At 35.9% G+C, this 26,802-nt stretch overlaps 1 protein-coding gene across 1 annotated transcript in view; it reads left to right on the plus strand.

Moving 5' to 3' along the window:
• The first annotated feature begins 1,557 nt into the window (after positions 1-1,557).
• The window catches only part of LOC104891338 (uncharacterized), a 31,506-nt gene continuing 6,261 nt past the window's right edge, over positions 1,558-26,802 (plus strand). Inside the window, exons 1-3 of the mRNA XM_010677019.3 lie at positions 1,558-1,901; positions 13,633-13,860; positions 25,954-26,308. Coding sequence (XP_010675321.2) covers positions 1,558-1,901; positions 13,633-13,860; positions 25,954-26,308 — 927 coding nt within the window. The remainder of the gene's footprint in view (positions 1,902-13,632; positions 13,861-25,953; positions 26,309-26,802) is intronic.

Genomic DNA, 26,802 nt, shown 5'->3' on the forward strand with positions numbered 1-26,802 from the left:
TCAGGATCCAATGAGGCCCACTAGCTCTTTAGGCAAAGAATAACTTTACCATAAAAGGGAGACACCTTTCCTAAAAATAGGGTTTTCTGTCTGGAAAATCCCCAGCATTATAAAAGCACCAGACCAAATCAATGGACGGGTATTCAATTTCTCACCTACCAAACCAGAACATCTCTTTCTACAATTACTCACTTTCTCTCTCTCTCTATCTCAACTAACTTGAGCGCCGGAGGAACTTTACTGGAAACACCCCCAGGCCAGTTTTCCTTGTTTTGCATGATCTCAAGTGATAAAATCGGGATTATACTCCAACTCTGGATTTTAGTCTCTCTAATCACACATCACTTCTTTGACTAGTTTATAAGCAGAAATAGCTGCAAGTAAGCGGTGGTGGTAGTGCGAAAATGCAGACGTCGTGGTGGTACAAAGAGACAGTCGTCATGACAGTGCTAAGATGCAGCGAAGTAGGCGAGCAACCCTTGCTAAAGTAGGAGAGGAAAGAGAAACTGGTGAGGATAAGATGCACATGATGGCAAGAGCGAATCATAAGCGAAGGTGGTTGTAGTAGCAGTTTCGATTTACGAATATTAAAACGTTTTAGAATTTAGAAAGGAGTTAGCAAACTTGTTGTGAGACGAAGAAACAGGTTGTGAGATAAATTTGTGGCGATTGTGAGGCTAAGAGTATTGTGGTGGTGGTGGTGGTTTAGAGGAGACTGAAAATGAGAGATGGGAGTGGATATGTGGATGGTAGTGGAGGTTTTGTGGAGTCGGAGAAGGAGAAAACACAAAAGGAAGATAAAGGTTGGGACTTTGGGAGAGTGTCTAGAGTTTAGAGGAAAAGGGAATGCGTGAGAGAAGTGAGGAGTGTATGAAAGAGTTGGGCATTTTAAAAGCACAAATTCAATTACTGATTCGGTTATATGCGCCAACAAGATTAGTTAAGTGAGGGGAGAATTGACACGCTGGCCAAAATTGATAATTGATCCAGATATTTTGGCCCACCGGATCAGTTGAGCTTAAATGACCCGATTTGGGACACAATCGGATCAGTTTGTTTATGTCATTTATGGTTTTTCCACTATTGCATTATTGTTGTGCTTGGTTTAGGTTTTTGGAAGTTTTCTGCGTGATTTCGTGAAATTTTGTACGGTTTAATGAAGCGGGTTTATTTTATCCATTTGGTTTGTACGTGAGTATTTCTTATATCATAAGTTATGGTGTAACATGTTATACCCAAGATGAAATTTATAAACAATTGCTTAGTATCTTCACATTTAAATCATTAATTTATTGACAGTGGTAAAACACTTGTGCGTACATAACATAGAAGTATCTTGCTACATTCAATGAATTGAGTTTTTATCCATGACTTGTCTCTAGAAACGTTACCCTAGAGGCCAAGACTATTGCATGGATCATCAATTAAGGCATCTACTACGGTTCTACCTCCAAAAACGTATAGAAAATGCTCTTAATATAGTTGTTCTCGTCACCATCATTCCCAACAGTATGCAGTTTGGTTAAAATACAACTTCGGAACAAAATATACAATAACATGGGAGGGGGATTTAGAGTACTTCATCTTGTAAGGCCATTTCTTCCATTTTTACCACAAGTTGAAGGGGTAGATGAAACCATACCATTCAGAGAAAAGGTCATATACACCGTGATATCCCTCTTCATTTTCCTAGTTTGTAGCCAGCTACCGTTGTATGGCATCCATGGAAACACCGGTTCGGATCCTTTCTATTGGATGCGGCTGATTGTAGCCTCGAATCGAGGGACTGCCATGGAGCTCGGCATCACCCCCATAGTCACCTCAAGCATGGTGGTGCAATTCTTGGTTGCTTCAAATATATTTCAAGTAAATTACAGCGTGAGGGAGGATCAAGAGCTCTTGTAAGTACATAACCTCTGTCTCTAATTGCTGTTTCAGTTTGGCTTTCACGTCGCCAATAATGTACAACTTTAGCTTTTATTTCCTCCCTTTTTGATAAATTTATTCACTCCTCTTCTCACAAGAACCAAGCAAAAAGAGATTAAAAAACGAGGCGTTAAGACTTTAAGGAGAGATAAACAATCTATACGAATATATTAAAAAGCGTGTGTGAATCATACAATAAAGAAATTTAGAAATTGCATAGTATAGGTTTTGATTCCATGACCTCAAGTTTATGTACTTAAGTTTTAACCATTAGACCAAGTTGTATTTAGTGCTATCATATCAAAGTACAATATTAATAAATGAAAATTTTCTTACCCGGGACATAGCCCGGGCTTAATAACTAGTTATAAAATAAAACGTGAGTAATAAAATAAAGGGTGTTTTGTGGGGAACGACCAATTAAAATAGGCTTTTTGTAGGGAAACACTATTTAATTTTTTTTTTTTAGAGGGAAGGACCAAATAAAATACTTCCGTTGGCAACTACACACCACATTACGACTTTCAGGCGAAATTATCAACTTTCCGGCATTGACTTATATTTCTCTCCAAAACATTGATTTTTTTTTTCTCTTTTGTCTCATTCTACCTTCCTTTCTTGCTATTTAAAACCCTAATTTGCCCAATTTTTCCCAAAGTAATTGAAAGTGTTCTCCTCCTCAACTGCACTTCACTCAACCATTTCCAATAATTTCTCACCAAGGTTTAGTTTCGAATTTCTCCCCAAAGTAAATGAATTTCTTCCTTTCACTTATTATTTTTTGAAAAAAGTAACACTCCCTGTTTTCTCTCATCACCTATGAATTTCCTCATTTTATCCTCTAAATCCACAATTTAAATTTCACACTCAAATGTCACTCAAATAATACAGGTGAAAACATAGTATGACAGAGAAAGTTGAATAAACACAAATGGATCCGCTATATTACTTCATCCTCAACATTACTCTCCTTTTATTCCTTCATATATGTATAAATTCAACTTAAAATCCAACGTTTTTCACCATTTTAATTTCTGGGTATACAATTTTTTTTGACATAATATACAACTTTTCTTATGTTTTTCACTATTTGAAGAAGTGCCGATATTTCTACCCGGAGAGGGAAGAGAAGGTTGTCTTGAATGATGAAGTGGCGAGCTTGTGGTGCATAGTGGTTGTGATACGTGAGTGGTGAAGCAGCGGGTTGTGGTGGTTGGGCAGGTGCAGGGAGAAAAGAGGGTTGTTGATGATGGTGGTCGGAGGAGGGGATTGGGTGGAGGTATCGGAGAAAGAAGAAGTAAATGGGGGTATTAATGGGAGGAGAGAAGATCTGGTTGGTGAGAGGGTGAGAGGAATTAGGGTAGAATGAGATAAAATAAAAAAAATCGATGTTTTGGAAAGAAATATAAATCAATGCCGGAAGGTTGACAATTTCGCCTGAAAATCGTAATTTGGTGTTTAGTTGTCAATGGAAGTATTTTGTTTGGTCCTTCCCTCCAAAATAAATTTTTAGCGGTGTTTCCCCATAAAAAACCTATTTTTAATTGGTTGTTCCCCACAAAAAAACCCAAAAATAAAACATTTTGGTGGGTCTCTTATCCTACCAAAGAAAAAACTGAAGTGAATAAATTTTTATATAATTTAATGAAAAGGAGAATAAGTAAATTTTTGTGAAAAAAAGTGAAAATAGTCTAAGGCCGCCTTTTGAGATATAAGTTGATAAAAATCGATATTCCCTTCGTTCTCTTTTAATTTGTTCTTTCTATTTACAATCTTGATATTATTTACAATTGAATATGATCTTCTAAATTATTTCAATATATGATAAAAAAAATATAATAATGTGGGGTCTTGTTTGATTCGTCTCAATGAGTACTTTATTAATATTTAATCACTATAATTTTTACTAATACACAACGAAAGATATTAAGGTTAAAGACGTGCATTGGCAAGAGTGGAATACAAAATAGGAAGAACACAAAGAAAAAGAGGAAGTAGTATTTCACATTTGTCTTTAAAAATTCATAAACAAAATATTCCCTTGGTGTTATGTTACTTGAAACGTATATTCCGGTACCCTTACCAACATGTAACTTTAGTAATTAATATCCTCAATTTTTTATAAGTAAAAATTTAAACTTTTTGATGGAAAAGACTATTAAACTAGTCATTTGTTAATAAAGACCTAATAAAAACTTTTTTACTAAAAAGAACTTCTTATAATACTCCCTTAATTCTCTTTTAATCTTCCTATTTGAAATAAGGAGAAGAACCAATGTAACAGTAAATACTTGGTTAGATTTAGAAGAGAAAGAAAACAATAAAAAAACCGTTTTTTCACAACGTACCCCTGTGGTTTTTCAAAATTCATGGGGTACCCCTGGTTTTAAAAAAAATGCACAAGGTACCCTTATTGTTTCAATAAAATGCACCAAATGCCCTTAATGACTAATGGCGTTAAGTTTTCGTTAGTCATTAACCCTAATAAGCCTAACCCTCTAACACCTCCACACCCACCCCCAACCTAAACCCTAACCCTATCTAACTACCACCCACCCACTACATCCCCCTTCTGGCTTCTACCTTCCCCAGCCCCTCCCCTCCCCCACCACACAACCACCCTCCCCTCATCTCGCAGCCCGGACCCCGCAGCCTATCCCCGTAGCCGTCATCCCCCACCCCGCAGCCTACCCTCCACCCCGCAGCCCTTCTTCTTCATTTATTTTTCTCTCTCCTCCTTCTTCTTCATTTAATTTTTTTTTTTCAAAAACTGATTTCGAAAATGGTTTCGAAAATGGTTTTCGAAATTGATTTCAAAATTGGTTTTCGAAAATGTTTTTCGCAAAAGGTTTTCGAAAACAGTTTCGAAATGGTTTTCTTTCGAAAATAATGTTTTCAAAAATGATTTTGAAAATGTTTTCGAAAATGATTTTGAAAATGATTTCGAAATTGATTTTCGAAAATGATTTTCGAAATCAGTCTTTGAAAAAAAAAAAAGATTTTCGAAATTGCTGCTAGGGGAGGGGGATACTGCCGGCGGTGGGGGTGGGGGTGGGGAGGAGCGATGTTGTCGGGGGAGGGGGGGGGACGGGTGGGGGAGGAGAGGGGTATGCTGCCGGGGGGGGGAGGGGGATGCTGCCGGGGTGGGGGTGGGGGTGGGGGTGGGTTGGGTGGTTAGGGTTTCAAGTTATGGAGTTAGGGTTTAGTTAGTTAATTAGGGTTTAGTTAGTTAATTAGGGTTTAATTAGGGTTAGAGGAGTTAATTAACGCTAATGACTGACGGAAACTTGACACCGTTAGTCATCAAGGGTATTTGGTGCATTTAACTTAAACAATAAGGGTATCTTGTGCATTTTTTTAAAACCAGGGGTACCCCATGAATTTTGAAAAACCACAGGAGTACCTGGTGAAAAAACCCATAAAAAAATCAAATTCCATCTTTGAGAAGTGATATTTTTTAAGATTATGATATTAAGAAAAATTTGCACAAAATCACCTTAAGTTTTCACTTATTTAGAAACTCCCACCTTTACGTTTTTTTTTTCCTAAATTTTCACCTAAACTTTACAAAACCTTTATAAACTCCCACCACTTAACGGATTTTGCCAAACTCCGTTAGTGCTGGGACCCGCATCAATTATTTCTTTTGTTTTTCCCTCCAAACAACTCACTTCCCCCTTCTTACATAAAATAATTTCCCTCCAACACAAGCAACAAACGGGACAAACCTCCTTCTGATAAGATGTGGGTGAAGGATCAAAGGGTGAAAAGGGAAATTCTCTTATATAAGAAGGGGAAAATGAGTTGTTTGGAGAGAAAAACAAAAGAAATAACTGATGTGGGTCCCACCACTAACGGAGTTTGGAAAAATCCGTTAAGTGGTGGGAGTTTATAAAGGTTTTGTAAAATTTAGGTGGAAATTTAGGAAAAAAAAACATAAAGATAGGAGTTTCTAAATAAGTGAAAACTTAAGGGGGTTTTGTGCAAATTTTCCTGATATTAATGGCATTGTATTCTGTGCTCTTTTGTCTCTTCTGTTTCCTCTTAATTTCTTGCTCCTCGGTTGGGACCGGTTTACTCGGCAGCAGATGGAGCCGAACCGAGTATGCTTGGTTGAGGTGACTCAGTCTGAGTGATGGAAAGGGATCGAAAAAGCCCAAGAAGCCTTTAAAGGAGAAGAGAGAAAGTGAGTCTCCTATTAAGAAAATGTCTTGTGATGGAAGCCATGGTTATGAGGTTTGGAGGAGAGAGAAAATGCAATACAGGAAATGGATCCAAGAGAGTCCAAGTCAATTGATGGAAGTTAGAATCTATCAAATTCAACTGATTGAAAAAACGTGATAACTATTCCGCATAAATTTTGGATATATGAAGATGAATTGATCAAGTCTTTTGTTTAAAGAAGATAGAGAGAGGACAGTAAGAAGGATCTTCAAGTCCTTTATTATATGGTCGCCAACAACATGTAAAAAAAACGTTCACTTTTTCTTGAGATTTTTTCTCATCATCACCATCATCTCTATTCTATATGGGTAGAGGGATAAGACACCAAAATATTAGAAATCCCATTTTATCCTCATAACATCCCTATTCTAACTACTTACTTTAATGAAAAAATAAAAAATAAAACTACCTAATTAATTTAAAAAATAAAAAATATTACACAAAGAAAACCATCAACAATTCAAATATTCCTAATTTATTAGAAATAATTAATAATTAATTTAATTTTCTTCATCTCCTAAAAGAAATTAATTTTCTACGTATCTTCGCACGCATCGCGTGCATATAAAAACTAGTATTAATCATACTAAAACCAGTAAGTAATGAAAAACTCGATAAATTAAATAAACAGAGGATACAAAATAAAATAAATGTTTTGACACAAAATAAAGAGGGGACTTAATCGGATTCATAAAATGAGTAAATCACAAAAAAAATTTCTCATAAAAAATTGAAGATCTGATTAAATTGAGAAGAGATAAAGACTTTTCATTGAAAATTTTTAGGGTTCTTCAGATTTCCAGAAAAAAAAAAGACTACATCCAGTCATCAACGAGAGACGAGAGGAGACAGAGTATTGAAGAGATAGAAGAAATCTACTAAATCAAGGAGTTAAGTACACAGGAGGGTACTGAACTTTGAGAAAAGTTTCAGTTAAGGTACTGAACTTTCAAAAGTTCCAGTTAAGGTACTCAAATTGGATGGTGACTTTTGTTTGTACCGTTATCACCCCAAAAATAAAAGAAAAATATGACATGGCATTAATTAAACAGAAAAAGGTGACATGACATTAATTATAAAAATTCCAAACTCTTTTCTCTCTCCTCTAATTCCTCCCCCTCTTTTCTCTCTCCTCTGATTCCTCACCCTCTTTTTACTTTTTGCTACTTTTTCTTTTCTTAAGTTTCTCAGATGATTATTAGAAAAGTGTTGCTCTAAATTTCAGCACGCATTATTCCTAAGGTTTGCTTGAATTTTTTTTTTTGCTATTATTCTTCCATTCTTTTAGAAAAAAGTTTGAGTTGTTGTGGAATTATAAATATTTTCTTTGACTATTTGAGAACTTTTTTCTACTCAGATTTACCATTATCAAGGCAGATTTATACTATTTTTGTTTTTAGAATTTCAAGGCAAACTTCATTAATTATTTGTTCTGAAACCATCACATTATTAACTTATCTTCTAAATTAGTTATTCATTCATTTATCTCCCATTGTTCTATTTGCTTCAATTTCCTGGGTATTTCCTCATAATTGCTTGCTGATATATTTTTTTATTATTCTAAAACAATTTATACTCTTTATGTTTCAGAAAATTTGCTTCAAATTATCATAAGGGTTGAGCGGGAAATTGAAAGCTTGAAACTTTACCTTATCTTTGGCAGAAAATAAATCATGGGTATTGCTGAAAAAAAGCAAAAAAACCCAAGAATTTTGCATTATGTGTAAAGTTGAAGATGGTGAAGTAATTAGAGAAGAAAAGGTGTTAATGGTGGACGTGAAAAAGAATGGAAGATAGATATAAGTTGGAAAATCTACTGGGTGATGCCAAAAAGTTGATAGATTAAGATTATCAATGGCAAATCGATCTAGAAGTAAAGCAATGGATGATTAGAGGATTAAGTTTGATAATTTTGTGGGTTTGTTTGATAAAAGAAAAATGTGACATGGATCCTTTGTGTCGCGGTACAGGCTGGACCTTCACCTAGAAACCATACTATAGTCATCACTGTTGATTTCTAATCCCATCAAAACAATCAAACAATCACAACCATCATCTTATTCCTATTTCCTATGTTTGCATCACCATTCACCAATAACAATACTGCAATGGTTGAACTTTGAGGAATAATAGAGGAGGAGAGAGAAAAGAGGGGGAGGAATTAGAGGAGAGAGAAAAGAGTTTGGAATTTTTATAATTAATGTCATGTCACCTTTTTCAGTTTAATTAATGCCATGTCATATTTTTCTTTTATTTTTGGGGCTGATAACGGTACAAACCAAAGTTTAGTACCTTAAGTTAACAGACATCCAATTTGAGTACCTTAACTGGAACTTTTGAAAGTTCAATACCTTAACTGAAACTTTTCTCAAAGTTCAGTACCCTCCTGTGTACTTAACTCCTAAATCAAGAGATTATTTTATGGAGATGAGTTATGAGGAGAGAGAATAAATCAATTAAAACATTAAATAAAGTGGTCTTAAGTAGTTGTAAATAAGGGAAATGACTGAAATTAAAAAAAAGTTGTATGAGGGTAATTTTGTCCAAAATGTAGGCTTTATAAGGGAAGATTCAAAACAAGAAGAACAATAAGGAATTCAGGAAGAACAAAAGAGAACGAAGGAAGTACTTTTCTTTGTTACTTGAGAGCAGCTTAACGTTTTCGAGTCATAAAGTCAATTTTTTGGGATTGACTTTTCTTGCCATTCCTTTCTCATTAAATGGGACCAAACTATTTTTTTTTTCTTTTTCTATCTTAGGCTATGTTCAGTTCACCTTCACAACAAGAATGTTAGGGTTTAGCGTCCGACAAAATCGGACGGTAAAAATGCGGAATCGGACGCTAAACATATTAGCGTCCGATAACGGACGCTAAATAGCTGATGCAAAACACCTGGTCGCTAATGGCAAGATTAGCGTCCGAGAAACGGACGCTAAAATATAGCGACCGCTTTTCGACAACTAGCGTCCGATTTTACTGCTGACGCCAACTAGCGTCCGTCGTGGCTGGCGGACGGTATTTAGCGTCCGTTTTATGAAGCGGACGCTAGTTAGCGTCGGCTTCAGCGGACGGTAAATTACGTCCTCTGTCAAAGGCGGACGCTAGTTAGCGTGAGACGGTCGCTAATTCCTCGCCTATTCTGTAGGTCCAATAAGTTTTTGCGGACGTTAATCTCCAAATGGCGGACGCTAATTCCTTTTTTTTTTTTTTAAATAATTGTAATTTAATAGTTTTTAACCTGTTTCGTTTTCCAATCAAATATATACTCAAACTGTCCGCTAATGCGCCAAATTCTGCACTAATGACCTGTTTGCATTAAATATAACTTCATAAATACACTAATATAAATTCATACATACATACATACATAAAAATAAGTTAACGCTTTTAACTAAATTATAGTTTTCACGTTCCGAAATATAAACAAGATAGTGCAAGCTAATGTAGGATCCTAAGTCGCACACGCATCACCACCGCCGGTGGGGGTCTCGAGGCCCGGGAGGGGGAATGAACCACCACACTGGCTCATCATCTGGCTGTATGTCTCCATAGTGGCCCTCATCTGCGTCAGGTACTCATCATACACCCTGCGATCCTCCTCTCTCTCCCTTTGCCTGGCGATGCGTTCCTCTTCTATCACCTTCTGCATCCGCTCACGTTCTCTTTGCATCTCGGCTCTCTCTTCCTCAAACTTCGAAGACAACTGAGAATACATGGAAGGAGTGCAACTGGAGGACGAACTACCTCCTCCCCTCGAAGACCTCTCAAAATAGAGGTCTGCACTCGTCCCCAAACCAGGAACCCACCCTTTCTTTCTGCCACCAACATGCATGACATCTAAGTTGTGACGGATAATCAAATCTTTCCAATATGGAAGCTCCCACAAAATATTCTGTTTCAACCAACCATTTTTATCTTTCTTCAATCGGTTCAGCGCCTCGGGACCATCAGTTGCTTTAGGTAAGTCCTTCACGCACTGCCACAGTTCCTCTCCAGACATTATGTGAGGAGCTACGCCATTCTCAACCTTATTCTTACAAAAAGCAGTTTTATTCCTTCGAAATGGGTGGTCAGAATGAAGAAATTGTCGATGACAATCGAACCATGTCACTTTACCCCCATGTTCAAGCCAGAATGCCTTGCTTTTCTCCATGCAATAAGGACATGCCTTCTTTCCAGCAGCAGACCATCCGGACAACATACCATACGCAGGAAAGTCACTAATTGTCCAAAGCAACGATGCTCGAAGGTTGAAATTTTGCTTCCTTGAAACATCATAGGTCGTAGCCCCAATATGCCACAACTGCTTCAACTCTTCAACTAGAGGCTGCATAAACACATCCAAGTTTCCTTTGGGATTTTTAGGTCCCGGAACGAGCAAAGAAAGAAACATGAATGGTTTCTTCATGCACATGGATGGAGGCAAATTGTATGGTGTGAGGATAACTGGCCAGCATGAATATTGCCCTCCAAACTTACCATATGGAGAAAATCCATCGGTGCACAGCCCGAGTCTAACATTTCGAGCCTCGCGGCGAAATCGGGAAAGGTTCTATCAAAGTGTTTCCATGCTTCACTGTCACTTGGATGTGCTAAGGTACCCTGCATTCGAGGATTGTCGGCATGCCATGTCATTTTCTCAGAGATATTCTTAGTTGCAAACAACCTCTGCAACCTCGGTGTGATTGGAAAGTACATTAACACTTTTGCAGGAATAAGTTTGCCCTTAGAAGTTTTCTTGTACCGATCACTACCGCATACACTACATTTCTCTAAGTGAGCATCGCCCTTCCAAAACAACATACAACCTTTAGGACATGCATGTATCCTCTCATGAGGAAGCTCCAAACCCTTTAGAACTTTCTTTGTGTCGTAGAAAGTTCTTCCCATGTTGTTGTTCTGGGGTATCACCTCATTCAATAAACTAAGAAAACCATCAACACACCTGTGTGGTAGGTTATACTCACACTTTAAACTTGTGATTCTAGAAGCCATCTCCAGCACGGACATCTTGCTCCCTTCATACAAGGGATTCTCGGCCGCCTTAAGAAGGTCAAAAAACTTCTTTGCTTCACCATTTGGTTCTTCTTCAACTGAGTTTGAACCGGCAAGCATGGCATGATCTTCAGTATTCCCTAAAGCATCCACAACCATATCCACATATGGATTTGACTGAGCAGAAGATGAGGAGGACCCCGTAGCACGTTCACCATGACATAACCACTCAAAGTAATTCGGTTTAAAACCCTTACTGTACAAATGTACTTTGACCGTGTCCACATCCAAATAACGCAAGTTATTACACCTCATGCATGGACATTTTATCTTATCACCGTCATTTAAATGAGGATGTTGTAAACAAAACTCAATGAACTTATCAACTCCTTTCACATACTCAGTTCTAAGGGCACGCCCATCAAGTCTTTCATACATCCAGCTACGTTCCTTCCTTTTCATAATTTAAAACTCTACATACAACTAGCAAGTATCAATTCACTATATTCACTACTTGTTAATGGAAGTACGTATACTAAATATACACTAAGTTTATTATACTAAACAATCAATTCAATTCAATACAACTAAATATAAGTGTAATAAACTAATCACTCAATTTATCTAAAGCATGTAACATTAATAACATTAATTCACTAATTATTATGAATAAATTAAACAAGTTGATGAACAACACCAATACTAAACATGTTCTTTTATCAACAACACTTAACATATTTAATTATCCACAACACTTAACATATTTAATTATCAACAACAACAACACTTAACATGTTCAATTATCAACAACAAATTCACTAAACAACAACAACAATACAATTAAAAACAACAACAACAATACAATTAAAAACAACAACAAATTCACTAAACAACAACAATACAATTAAAACCAACATCAAATTCATCAAACAACAACAACAATACAATTAAAAACAACAACAATCATCACACACAACACAACAACTATCAACTATGAACAACAATTATACCCAAAACCCTAATTAACAACAAGAAATTCAAGCAAAAAATCAACAAAATTAAAGTATAAATCCATACCTTAAACAACTGTAGAAGGGAGAGAAAAGAAGCGGCGGCACGGCGGCGGCTCGGCGGCTTCGGCGGCAGCTCGGCGGCGGCTCGGCGGCGGCTAATAAGCCCTATAAGAGAGATGCGGCACTTGAAGAGAGAGCCACGCGAAGAGAGAGAAAGTCGCTAGAAGAGAGAGAGTCGCCGGCAAAGTCAAGCGTCGCCGGCAAAGTCACGCGTCGCCGGCAAAGTGTCGAGTCGCCGGCGAAGAGAGAGAAATAGCGTGGCGAAAATGAAAGAGAGAGAGAAAGCAGTTTTCGAAAATTTCGAATTGCGGTCGAAAATTTCTGGGGAGGGGTCGTTGCGTGTTTGGTTTATCCGCCGAAATAGCGTCCGCTTTTGGACTTTACCGTCCGCCAGACGGACGCTATTTAGCGTCTGTCGTAAAACCAGACGCTGACTGGACGTGGCGGACGGTATTTTGCGTCTGCGAACAAATCGGACGCTATATCGGACGCTATTTACCGTCTGACTTGATTTCGGACGCGATTTCCGCGGATATCGTCTGTTTTGTTAGACGGACGCGAAGGTCAGACGCTAAAGACGCGGATTGTTGTTGTGCTTATTTTTGCTTATTTCAGATCTAATCAGATCAGATCAGATCAGATCAGAAAAAATAAGTTCAGATCAGATCAGTTCAGATTTTGCTTATATTTAAAAATCATTATATCTTTCATAACATAATATTAAAAATTCTAATAATTGAATATTAATAAAGTACTCATTGAGACGAATCAAACAAGACCCCACATGACTATATTTTTTCATATATATTGAGAAAATCTAAAAGATAAGATCTTGTAATCAGATCAGATCAGATCAGAAAAAATAAGTTCAGATCAGATCAGTTCAGATCAGAAAATTTCAGGTGAACTAAACATAGCCTTAATCCCTTAACCCTACCAAACCATCTGTTCTTCCTTCCCATTTTAAGAGATAAGGATAAAAAAAATGTTGGTCTCATTTAATGAGAAAGGGAGGGGAAGAGAAGTTAATGTTGAAAAATTGACTTTTTGGCCGGAAAACATTAGTGTGATCTTAAGTAACAAATGGAAGTATTACAATAGTTCTTTTTTAACAATTTTTTTTTATTAGGTCTTTTTCAACCTAATGTCTATTTTAATAGGTCTTTATCAATAAAAAGTTCTCAAAATTTTACAAAATTTATATTTTAAAATTATATATCGAAATAAATTTAATAAAATCACACATAAGTATATTTTTGCTTACGATGAATTCGGATAACATGGGAATATGAAAGTCGAAGTATATGATTAGGGTGGGACACGTGAATAAAAAGAAAGCAGTATAAAATCCAAAAGCATACCTTTTGTTAATTTGTAGCTTGACGTGACCCTATTTATATTATCTTGTTGCAGAAATGGGGCGCAAAAGTTGCTGGGAATCCTCATAACCTTGGGCCAGGCAACTGCTTATGTGCTTAGTGGAATGTATGGGAGTTTAAGCCAACTTGGAGTTACGAATTCAGTTCTCGTAGTTCTTCAGCTTACTTGTGCGGGAATTGTTATCTTGTGCCTCGACGAAATGCTTGAGAAAGGATACGGTTTAGGCTCCGGAATTACCCTTTTCACGGCCTCCAATATTTGGTTAGATTTTCTAATTAATCTCCCACTCTTTTCCCTTTCTATTGCATAAAGTGCATATAGAATCGGTTGATTGACACAAAATGTTGCTCAAACACATTTAAATACTTGGTATTCATTGTAGACGTTCAAAATCATCAGATTGTCAAAAGAGATATTTTAAGATAAAGGGGGATATAGATAAAACCAAAAATACTTTATGTACCTTGTACCAAACAACAACTAAATTTTGCAATATAAACTTAGCCATGGTTTGGTTGAATATAAGATGCGTTAAGTTCATTTAATATTATTATAGTATATGCTTGGGGACAGTCTTTTAAGTGGCAACAACCTGGCTCGAAGAATAGGGAGACATTGTGCTAATATTGAAAATAAGCCCATATATATATATATATATATAATATATATATATATATATATATATATATATATATATATATATATATATATGAGAAATATTCAGAGAAACCATCAAATTCCGCAAGTAAACCAAATAACCAACATGTATCGAACTAAGTTTTTTTCTTAAAAATCTTTCAATACATTACAATAAAAGCATAATTTAACAAACTTGTATACATTTTGACTATTAGCTTCAAGTTTTTTATGTTTAAAGATTTTTTTCAATTTGGTGGCCCCTTTAAATTGTGGTCATGTTCCACGTTCCACTTTAGGCATGTTAAGGACGGGACCTGAGTAGCGGGACTGTGCCTGCTAACAATCAATGATAGATGGACTTGGATAACTACCCAGAATCAAGATGAGAGCAAAGTAGTAAAAGAAAAAAAAGTTGGTAAGAATATAAAAAAAGTCCCCTTCTCTATCTGAGATAGGGTTTTCATTCCAGTGAGTCTGGTCCTTGCCGTCGCGTGTACGGCCTTAAATCTCGATAACCATGGCATACGATATCATTGAACATTCAAAACTAAATATAGACGTTGAAGAGGATGAAGTAGTTGATTTAGGAGGGGTGAAATCCATTGACATAGAGGCGAAAACCTCGTTGATGTTGGTGGGTAGAGTAGTTTCGGAGCGGGCGGTAAAATTGGATGCACTCAAGCGCACTATGAATCAGATTTGGTCCCTCAACTGGAATATGATTGTTAGGAATATTGACGTTAATACTTTTGTCTTCCAATTTTTCCATTGGAAAGACAAGGAAAAAAACCCTTGCTCGGAGGCCTTGGTGTTTTGATCAAAAGCTATTGGTTCTGAACGAAATTAATGGGGACAAACAAACTTCGCAAGTGGTTCTTTACTCATCTTTGTTTTTGGTCCGCCTTTACAACTTACCCTTTAACTGTCATTTGAAGGGCGAGGTCGAAGCAATTACGGCGTGTTTAGGACCAGTTTTGGAGGTTGATTTGGATGATCTAGGGCTTGAGCGTTTTTGTAGGGCTAAGGTGATTTTGAGCATTCATAAATCCTTGCACCGAAAGTAGAAGATCAAGCGCAAAGATGGTTCGTTGGCAACTATTGAATACAAATACGAGAGACTTCCATATTTTTGTTTTTGATGTGGGGTGCTAGGCCATAGTGATAAAGATTGCAACTTGGAGTTACCAGAGGAATGTGATACTGAGTTAGGGTGGGCGGCATGGCTGAAAGACTCCCCCACTCAAAGGAAGGGCACGCAATATGGAAGAGATTAACTCTCTGAGGGTTCGAAAGAAGATCTCTTTTGTAATGAAAGGGGAGAGGGAGAATAAAAATCCCCCAATGCACAAACTTCGAGCCTTCGTGTGGGGCAGTAGGTGGCAACAAAAAGCGTTGATGACAATCATGGTGCTGTTGAGATTGTCCCTAAAGAAGGGGTACATGTAGTATAATCTCGAGGTAGATGTCGAGGGAACCCAGCATGTTGCAACTAGTGCCCAGGGTACGTACATTGAGGAGGTGACAAAAAGTGTTGATGACTATCATGATGATGGTGATTATTCCCAAAGGGAGGAGAACAATTGGCTTCAATCCCGAGGCTAGATGTTGAGGAATCCCCAAATTATGCAAGTTGTTTCCAGGACACGCACATTGAGGAGGGGACCACAATCCTAGATCACCCTTCATTACCTCTCTTCCATGTTGGCTCTAATACAGTTTCTGTTAGGAAATGTCGTGGCAAAAAGAAGAGTCCAAAGTCAAAAGGTTTGTCTTGTTCTCTCACTGACAGTAATGAAGTTTTATCAGACAAACTTAATAATTCTCCCATGTAAAGGGACATAAATAGTAATGGCATGGACATGTGTATTGATGTTCCTATTGGGAAACATAAAGTAGACTCATGGACTTAAATGAGAGAGAGATTTTAGTGATTGATTGCCGGAAGAAATCTAAATGTAATGAATCCCAGGGTCAGGGTTCGACCCAAGTAGAAGAGGTTAGATTAATTTAACCTCGCGAAGAGCAATGAAACTTTTGAGTTGGAACTGTTAGGGCTTGGACAACCCTTGGACAGTCAATGCTCTTCACTCTATTTGTTGGAGAGATAGGCCTAACATTATCAATCTGATGGAGACGATGGTTAATTCGAAGGTGCTTGAAAAAATTTGTAATAGGTGTGGTTATTTGGAGGGGATTTGTTTGAGTAGTAATGGTCACTCTGGAGGGATGAGGTTATGGTGAAACGATAGTGATATGGAGGTGAAATCTTTCTCTGCTCATCACATTCATGTGGTTATGTTGGATGATACTCAGAGTCCTATATTGGATGTTGTTGGTATATATGGGTGGCCTAAGGCAGCAAGTACGAGTTTAACATGGCAATTGATGAGATAGGCGAAGCAGCAATGCAGTGCTCTAGTGGTTTTTTTCGGTGATTTTAATGAAATAGCATGTAATGAGGAGAAGGAAGGAGGTGTGCATAGGAGTGAGAGGATGTTGGATGCTTTTAGGGTGGTGAGAGATGATTGTGCAGTTTGTGATTTGGGTTTCAAGGGGTCTCTGTTTACGTAGCAGCGGGGTAACACCCCCTCGACACTTATTCGCGAAAGATTAGACTGAATGCTAGCTAGTGAGGATTGGTGTGATCTACTTCTGTCTTGGGAGGTGCTTCACTTACCTCGATATCGCTCTAACGTATTATTGCCCGTTGTTGCTTAACATGGGGGTGAATGATACTTATCGTCGTGGGAATAAGCTTTTTAAATTTGAGGCCTTGTGGTTATCGAAGGAGGATTGTGGGAAATTTGTGAAGAAGGCTTAGAATGGTGCATATGATGGTGATGTTGTGCAATGCATTGAATGTGTCTCTCAAAAGCTCTCCCAATGGGATTTATCTACTTTCGGCATATTGAGGAAAAAAAGAAGGAAGCTTTGGCTCGCCTCAATTTAATGCAGCAATGTGTGCTAGATGCTTCCACTATTGAGCAATGCAATGCTATTTCGAGGGAGCTTGATGAGATACATAAACTTGAAGTTATTGGCATGCTAGAGTGCGAGTGAATGAAGTTAGGGCTGGTGATAAAAAACAATATGTTTCCATCACAAAGCAAGTCAAAGAAAGAAGCACAATACGATATAAGCGTTACTTGATGAGGATGGAGTGTGCAAAAAAGGCAAAGAGGAGACTGGTGTCATAGTTCATGATTATTTTGTGAGGTTGTTTGCCTCGGATCATCCTCTTGACATGCATGGAGGGGGCGCTGCTGGGGCTCTCTCATTGTGTTTCGCAGAAGATGAATGAAAATCTTGTCAAGGTTCCAACAAGTGAGGCGGTGCGGGAATCTCTATTTGCTATGCACTCGAATAAAGCTCTAGGTATTGATGGTTTTCATGCTTTATTCTTTCAGAAATTCTGCCACATTGTGGGTTCTGGGGTTGTTTCTTTCATCCAGGCTTGGTGGGTGGGTCAAGTTGATTTGAGTGCTTTGAATAAAACATGTGTTGCATTGATTCCTAAATGCACGAACCCTAGATCGATGAAGGATTTTAGACCAATTAGCCTCTGCAATGTCTTGTATAAAATCTTGTCGAAGACACTTGCAAAACCATCTCAAATGTATTCTTCCTACTATAATATCTTTAAATCAGAGTGCTTTTGTTCCCCGGAGATTGATAACTGAAAATGCTTTAGTGGCTTTTGAGATTTTCATGCGATGAAAAACAAGAATATTAGTGAAGATGGTTTCTGTGCTCTGAAACTAGATACGAGCAAGGCATATGACAAGGTTGAATGGTATTTTTTGAGAGGGTGATGCAGAAGATAGGTTTTTGTGTAGATTGGATTGAAAAAATCATGGTGTGCATTTCAAGCGTTTATTTCTCTTTTAAAATTAATGGGACTCAGGCAAGGGATCCTATCTCTCCTTATCTCTTCCTGCTTTCTGCTGACGCCTTTTCTACTCTTTTATCCAAAGCAGCGCAAGTTGATTCACTGGGCTATTATTTACAGAGGGGGCCGGGGCATATGGTATCTCACTTATTTTTAGCAAATAATAGCATCCTTTTCTCCAAAGCTTCCGTGGAAGAATGCTCTAAGGTGGTTGATATTATTAGTAAATACGAGAGAGCATCTGGTAAGATGGTAAATCTTAGCAAAACGGAGGTTATGTTTAGTAGGGGTGTGAGTAGGGAGCGTAGACAAGAGATTGTCAACATCCTAGGAGTGAAGGAAGTAGAGCGTTAGGAGAAATATTTGGGCTTGCCAACCATTACAGGAAGATCGAAAAAACCAACGTTTGCATGCATCAAAAGAGGATTTGGAAGAAATTGCAAGGATGGAAGGAGAAGTTGTTATCGAAGTCGGGAAAGGAGACTTTGATTAAAGTTGTGGCACAGGCTATTTCTTCGTATATGATGAGTGTCTTTTACTTACGTAATGGCTTGGTGGATGAGATTCATTTTTTGTTGGCACGGTTTTGGTGGGGTGCAAAAGATGGGGAACGCAAGATGCATTAGCATAATTGGAGCTCTTTATGTCTTCCGAAGGCTATGAGGGGCTTGGATTTCGTGATCTTCATTGCTTCAATCTCGCACTCCTTGCAAAGCAAGCTTGGCGACTATGCAATGAAAATGACTCTTTGTTGGACAAGCTACTCAATCTCCAGTCATGTCATCTCCTTCATGGTGTGCGTGAAACTAAATTGTGGAAGGAGGTGTGGTCCATTAATGGGCCTCCGAAGCTTCAGCAATTTGTCTGAAAGGCGTGTAAAGGAAGCCTAGGTGTGGAGCGGCTCTATGCGAGACATATGAGTGCTTCCCCTACGTGCCCAAATTGCGAAAACCCGTGTGGGTCAATAAATCATGCACTCTTTGATTGCAGTTAAACCCAAGAAATATGGTTGGTAAGTTCGTTTGCAACGTCGAAATTCCTCTTTTGTGGAACGGTAAGAATGGATAGTGAGCAAGTCTTCAAAGGAGGAGGTACGTACTATTTGCTCTCTTATGTGGGCTGCATGATTTTGTCGTAATAAAAGCGTCTTTGAGAATAAGTTGGTTGATGCCCAAGTGGTCGCGAGCCGGTTTGTGAAGCAGTTGTTGGATCATTGCAAATATGCGCAAGGGGTCTTCAATCCCAGAATGGCAGTGTGTTCATCATTTCTAGCTGGATCCCACCGTCTGAGGTGAGAATCAAAGCTAATTTTGACGCATATATCAGTCCCAATGGAGAAGTGGGATCATAGTTGGTGTTGCATGACCATTCATGCGAGATAGTTTCCCTGGATTTAAAGAGGTTGGCTGCAAGATGGGATGCTAGGTTGAACGAGTGTGTGGCTGCAAGGTACGCTTTGGACGTGGCTCTTAGGCTTGGTTTTGATAATATTTCTCTTGAAGGTGATGCTTTGATGGTTGTCAATGTTGTGAGACAACATGCTAATGGTTTGTGCTCCATGTTTCGTGTTATTGATGATGTTGCTGTTAGGATGGTATAATGTTTTGATAGTATAATGTTTTTTTTTTGTTTCTCATGTTAAACGAGCGGGTAATACTGTAGCCCATCTGTTAACTCGTTGGGAGATTCCATGTAATAACTCTGAACGTGTTTGATTGGACTCTTTTCCCCAAAGTATTCGTACTTTGGTGGATATTTATCTAATATAATCTCCCCCTGCCATCTTCTCCTCTCAAAAAAAAAGTTGGTTTGAGAGTAAGGACCGCAAACATGCGTGCATAGGAGCGCGTGACCTACTTTCTCCTACTTTTCTTATTTGGTTTAATTGCAACGTAACTATAAGCACAAAGCCTTTGTAATGTCAAATTAAAATTTTTGCGCAATAATTAAAATATTACATCAACAACTATGTATTATTTTTTACCTATAAATTAAGCCCAAATTTGATATATTTTACCACATTTCTTAGTTCTTTCCAACTTAATTTAACATAAATTATTGTAGATTCAATTAGTTAAATGATGTGTTTTTTACAAAATGATTATTAAATCAATATTATTATATAATTAATTGGTTACTTCACAAATTAATAACATTAACTGCAAAATATTAGTTTGACTACTTATATAAAAATTAATATTCTAGGCAATTAGTAGATTACTCGAACAGTAGCATAGATTTTTGTGCCAAAACTTTACTCCCTCTGTCCCAATTTATTTGCTACATTTTGCCATTAAGGTGTGTCCCAATTTATTTGCTACATTTGCAAATATTTTCATATATAGTACATAGGTCCCATACTTTATTTACAAATTTGCCATCACTCCCTCCTTGGTTTTTGTAAATATTTCCATATATAGTACATAGTCCACAATTTACCTATTTGCTTTTTTGTTAATTCTTGTTATGGCAGTGGTCCCCACTCCTCCTTGGTCTTTGTGATAAAGCAAATGTAGCAAATAATTTGGGACAAAGGGAGTATTTATTTGCTTACATTGGGCTTAGATATAATATCTCTATATTTTTACAATTTTAGACTGTTAGAGCAAAATCAATGGTTAGACCAATTTTAAGGGTCACCAATTATTTTATTACTTTCTCTTTCCTCCACCTCATTTATGTCCAACTTACCCAAAAACTCTTATTTTTTTACTCCCAATAGTTAGACTGATTTAAAGGATCATCAAACTCTCTCTCCTACTATTTACCATACCCCAAAAAATTAAAACTAAATTAACTAACCCAATATACTCTTGCCAATGTCCACCTTATATAACTTTGGCTGATAAGTTTTTGGGATGAACAGTTCATCCCAATGCCAGTTCATCTTCTTCTCTCTCCTTTTGTACTCTCTCTCCTATTTTTTATTATTACTTTTTCCCCCTCTCTCCTCATGAACTCCCAAGAGTCAAACTGGTGGGTATGCTCTTATATATGAAATTTTTTGGCTCCCAATAACAAAATTTTCAAGATCGGCTACTGTATATGCTAATTGCTAAAAAACAACTATTATTATTTTACTAGTTCAAGTATCCAGGTTCTTATATACTCCCTCCGTTTCCTAAAGATCTTCCCTCTTTCCGTTTAAGGGTGTTTCCAAAAGATCTTCCCTCTTTTGCTTTATTTCTTATTTGGCAAAACAAATTTCCCTATTTACCCTCTCATGTCACTATCATATGGTCCACCATACATTATTAATTCAATTTTACTCCCTTTCTCTCTCCTACTTTAACCCCTTTTTATTTGTTTATTTATCTTAACCCCTTTCTCTCTCCTACTTTACTCACTCCATGTCCCCACACAACTTGATTTTCCTTGATATCTGTAAGAACAGTAAGTGGGAAGATCTTTAGGAAACAGGGGGAGTACCTAATAGCTCTAAAGAAGCTGAATTGGATTGCTAGCTACTTGCTAAAAATAGCATGATGTTGGTGAGCTGTGTCTGATGATAATAGATATATACAGATAATTTTGTGAAGAAAGTATTGTGTTATTGTATATGAATATCTCTATTATATAAGGGAAAGGGGGAGCAATGGTGTCCTCTTTTGAAATGCCAATTTTGCCCCCCTTCTCTTTCTAAATTACAAAATAGTGTTTGTATTTTTGACTTTACTAAATTTAAGAGCTGCCTATATTTGGCAAACTGTATTCCTCCTTTTTTTTCCCTCAAACAGATTTACCATATCCAGTTCCCACAGCCACAGTCAAGAAAAAAAATATTCGTGCCATATATCATACAGGTTGGCGATTCGATTATGGCTTATAACTACACAATACTACGATCTTAATAAATTTTTTATAACTCAGAAGAGAAGCTCCAAACAAAAGAGGAAAAAACTAAAATAAATTTAAAACGCTAATAACTTAATAGGTCATTGATTAGATTAACAATATTCGTGCATTTCCAGAATATTATTAGTTCGCAATGACATTTTTGAAATTTTCAATGATATATCAATTTTTTCTAAAATGTTCAAATTTTGACTCTTATGCCGAAAAAATCGAGTTTCTGTTTCGAAAAAAAATTCAAGCACGCATCGCGTGCAAAAAATTCTAGTATTATATAAGATAATGCTTGTTATAGTCTCGAACTCTTATACTTCTTTATAAATGACGTATAAAAATTTATGAAAAATCAAACACGGGAAGAACAAAACATGATTTATAGAAATATTATCAAGCATATTATCACTTATTAGAGAGTAATGATAAAACACTAACTGATAATAGCTTCAAAGCCACTATCAAGGATCCTTTTGCAAAAATAAAATTAATAGAGGATTCAAACAAATAGGTGGAAAATTACACCAGTTGAATTAAAAAAATTGTCCCATTTGATATTATTCAATGGATTTTAATTTAAGATAGGGAAAAAACAAAGACATTTTAAGAACCTTTGTTTGTGAGTTTAAAACACTTGTTATTTATAAACCAACTCATTTTTATGTTTTTAAGACACTTGTTATTTATAAATCAACCCATGTTCCTATGTGTTAAAGCTTACTTTTTGTCGAAAAGTACAACTATAATTTAAAAAAAAAAGTAAAAGTTGCATCAATTATTTCCCAAAAAAGTTCAAATGGTTATTTATAAGAACCATTATTTGTGTATTTAACACACTTGTTATTTATACACCAAACCATGTTTATGTATTTGAGACAATTATTATTTACATTTGTGTCTTAAATATTACTTTTTGTCAAAAAGTACAACAATATTCTCTTAAAAAGGAAAAAATTACATCGATTAATGTGATTCGCCAGTTTTCCCAAAAAAGTTTAATTTATAAGAATCATTGTTTGTGCGTTTAATACACTTGTTATTATAAATCAATCACGGTTGATGTGTTTGAGACACCTGTTATATATAAATTAACTTATGTTTGTGTGTAAAATTATACTTATTGTTTAGAAATACAACTATAATCTCTGAGAATAAGTAAATAATAAAATTTTTATTAAACCCTCGAACAATTTTCATTTTCTAAAAGGTCCTTAATAGTGGGTTTTAAAGGCCCATCCGTTAATGTTTTATCATAGCATTGGCTCTAGGAGTGTTCATAAAAAATCGAAACCGAATACCGTACCGAAAACTGAAAAACCGGTTAAATGGGTGGTAAATGTACTGATAAAAAAAATATTTTAACAGTACGGATGCTGAACCGATTAAATTAACAGTTAAACAGTACGGTTACAGTTGTGATTTTGAGTGAACAATTAACCAAAATACCGAAATATATTTTTTTCTCTTTATAATAATTGTGAAACATTTTCAAACAATTACATCAATTCTAATATTTGTTACTAAGTTACAATAATTAGAGAAAGTATGTGATTCTTTGAAAACTCTAGTACCAATATAAACACTATAATTAGGAAATGAAATGAATTATCAATGTCAGTTATGTTTTCAAATAGATTTATTATTCGTTTTATAATACATTTTATATTAGAGTATATATAATATAAAATATATGCAATATATATATATATATATATATATATATATATATATATATATATATATATATATATATATACATTAATTTAAGTAAAACATAATAGTATAATTTAAATAATGGTTAATCGATCGTACCAAAAAAATAATTTACCGCTTATGCGGTAACTGGTCTAAACGGTCACGGTTATGGTTGACAAAAAGAGCGAATCAAAAATTTGGATTACCGAACCAAAATATTGTTTAAAGATATATCTTCTCTGGTGGCAATGTGGTATCTAGCGTGCAAATTCGCAGTGAAAATGACAAGTGACATGTTAATAGTACTTCCTCCGTTTCTTTTTACTTGCAACGGTTTGACTTTTACACTATTTACTAACTCTACTTAGTTTGTGTTTGGTGATTTATAGTTAAGGTAAAACATATTCATGTGGGATCTTGTTAGATGCGTCTAAATGTATATTTTTCAAATATATACTTTTTGTAATTTTTATTTATCGGTAATTAAACTTATTGATGGTTGAAAATATGCATTGGCAAGCGTGAATGTCAAACTGTTGCAAGTAAAAAGAAACAGAGGAAGTATTTGATTTTTCCGCTGATTCGTTTGGGCAATGACATGTACTCCATTGTCGGCTAAATAGCCACAAAATATTGATTTAATAGAAGTGGTAACCTTACTAAGTACATTGTTGACGAGATGTATTGTTCTTGTCATGATGAACCTGCTAAGGATGTTAAGAAATTGATGACGATTTATCAAAAAGTCATGATGGTTTTCGATTTGAAAATGGTTTAGTTATAAATGTAAATTCTTTTTGCTCCCTCATACTGTATTGAATAGGTAAATTTATCTATATAAATATATTAAAAAATATTCTTAAGCAAGTTAACACGTCAAATAGTACTATTCCTTTTTATTTCATGTCATCAACATAAATTTAATAAAATTCAGAAACATGCTCCGTGCAAACTTTGATCACGTGACCTCCAACTAATATAATAAAGTTCTAACCAATAAACTACGCAATATTAGAAACTAATCATACTATTATTCTAACATAAAAATATTAATAACCCGCAGCATCACCCTGGTGTTTGCCCCTCTTTCAATCACTGACAAGAGGTCATTGTCGCATATGACATAACAATTTCATGAATCTTTTGTATTACTTACATAATGTAGATGGAAAATTTTGTAAGAGGTTTCAAACCCGTGACGAATCTTTGCAAGTCATTGTCCAACCACATACAACTTCTATTTGTGACAAAATAACATCAAGTAGTATTTGCCTCTACTTAGTTATACATTTTCGCTTACGTTTCTCATAGTTGTTTTATTTGGAAACCATTAGACTCATATATGCATATACAATGTGGATATCAACTTAAAGTCTTGAAAAGTGGTATCCAAAACCTTAGATCAAATCCTATCTAATCAATTTACCCTTGTAGCTCTCTTACACCAAAAATATATCCAAATACAATAAAGTCATTATACTTGTCAATAAAAAGTTTAGTATGTAACTCTCATGAGTAGCATAAATGGATATTGCCAACCTCATATACACATTATTAACCGAATTATACTTATTAGTAACACAAGTCGTTCCATCAACTAATTATGCCTTAGAAGTGTAAAAGTATTCCACCCTTAACGTGTCCTTGTCTGGTTTGATTCATGACTTAAAAGCTATCAAGACCAAGTTTAACCACTTAACTATCGAAAAATAAGTAATTTCTATTGGACCTTTGTCCTTCTAAAGTTCATTAGGATTTTTATTGGTTGGAATTTCCAACTATCTTGGTAGAAATTTGATATGTTTATTTCCTTCCCAACAAGTTCTTTTTTCCCACAAAGAATTATGATGTCTTTCTATTGAATCCTGGATCTCTTTATTAGCTCATATATGTGTTGTGCGAATTCACAAAATATAGGTAGTGGTTGTGATTTCGATAGAAATGGAATAATCTATCTAATTGATGCATGCTATAAATTATATAAATTTTTTTTAATAGGCAAGAAGAAATTCTTTGAATGCCCTCACACAGCACCACCATCTAGAGATACTTTGCTAGGTACGATGGAAAAACTCCCCACTTGATCCAACCTCAATTTTCTATAGAAATGTTGTACTTGCGTACAACAAAAAACATGTGCATTAGGAGCCTTAGGCACGTGTTAACTATGATTTCTTTCTGGCATTAGATTTACATCGATGCCTTGATAAATTCAAATCTTTTTCATATAATTTTGAAACAAATAGACTAAACTAGCACTAATTCAATTGAATTTGTTCATGCAGTGAAAACGTGATATGGATGACATTAAGTCCTGCCACAATCAATATAGGGCGAGGACCGGAGTTCCAAGGGGCCGTTATTGCCTTGATCCATTTGCTTATAACTCGGAATAACAAAGGTCAAGCTCTTCGTGAGGCTTTCTATAGACAAAATCTTCCCAACATGACCAATTTATTAGGCACCCTTTTGATCTTCCTCATTGTTATTTATTTCCAAGGATTTCGAGTAATTGTGCCTCTAATATCAAAGAATGGTAGGGGAAAAAGAGGTCATTATCCTATCAAGCTGTTTTACACCTCCACTATGCCCATTATACTGCAATCTGCCTTTGCTACCAATATTTACTTTATTTCTCAGGTAAGCTATTTACTTTCTTGATGAAACTTTGAAATCCAACTTTAAATTAATCTATACATATATTTGGTGGAGGAAAATACGAAAGATTTAATTTTTGTTATTACTCGCACAAAATCTTAGTTGTATTATTAAGAAGAGGTGGAAGCTCAATAAAGTACCAACTCAAATTTTAAGACTTAGCCTCGAGTTTAAATCCTGATTCCAACTATATGTTAGGGCTCTGGGGGAGTCTTGGGGAGTGTTAGAGAGGTTAACTATGGATTACGAAAGGATATAATTAATATATTTTAATATGAATAAAGTTACACTGTAAAAGGATGAGTGATCATCATATTATATAATTATATATGGTATTAGTGCCTAGGATGATTACGATTAGATTATGATCAAGACTCATCTATATAAGATCCCTAACGATCTATTTATGATAAATATAAGGTTGTGCTAGATTACAATAATACCATTAAATACCAACTAATCAATATAAGCATCAA

The sequence above is a fragment of the Beta vulgaris genome, chromosome 4 (genome assembly GCF_026745355.1).
Source record: "Beta vulgaris subsp. vulgaris cultivar EL10 chromosome 4, EL10.2, whole genome shotgun sequence".
Taxonomy (NCBI): Eukaryota; Viridiplantae; Streptophyta; class Magnoliopsida; order Caryophyllales; family Amaranthaceae; genus Beta; species Beta vulgaris.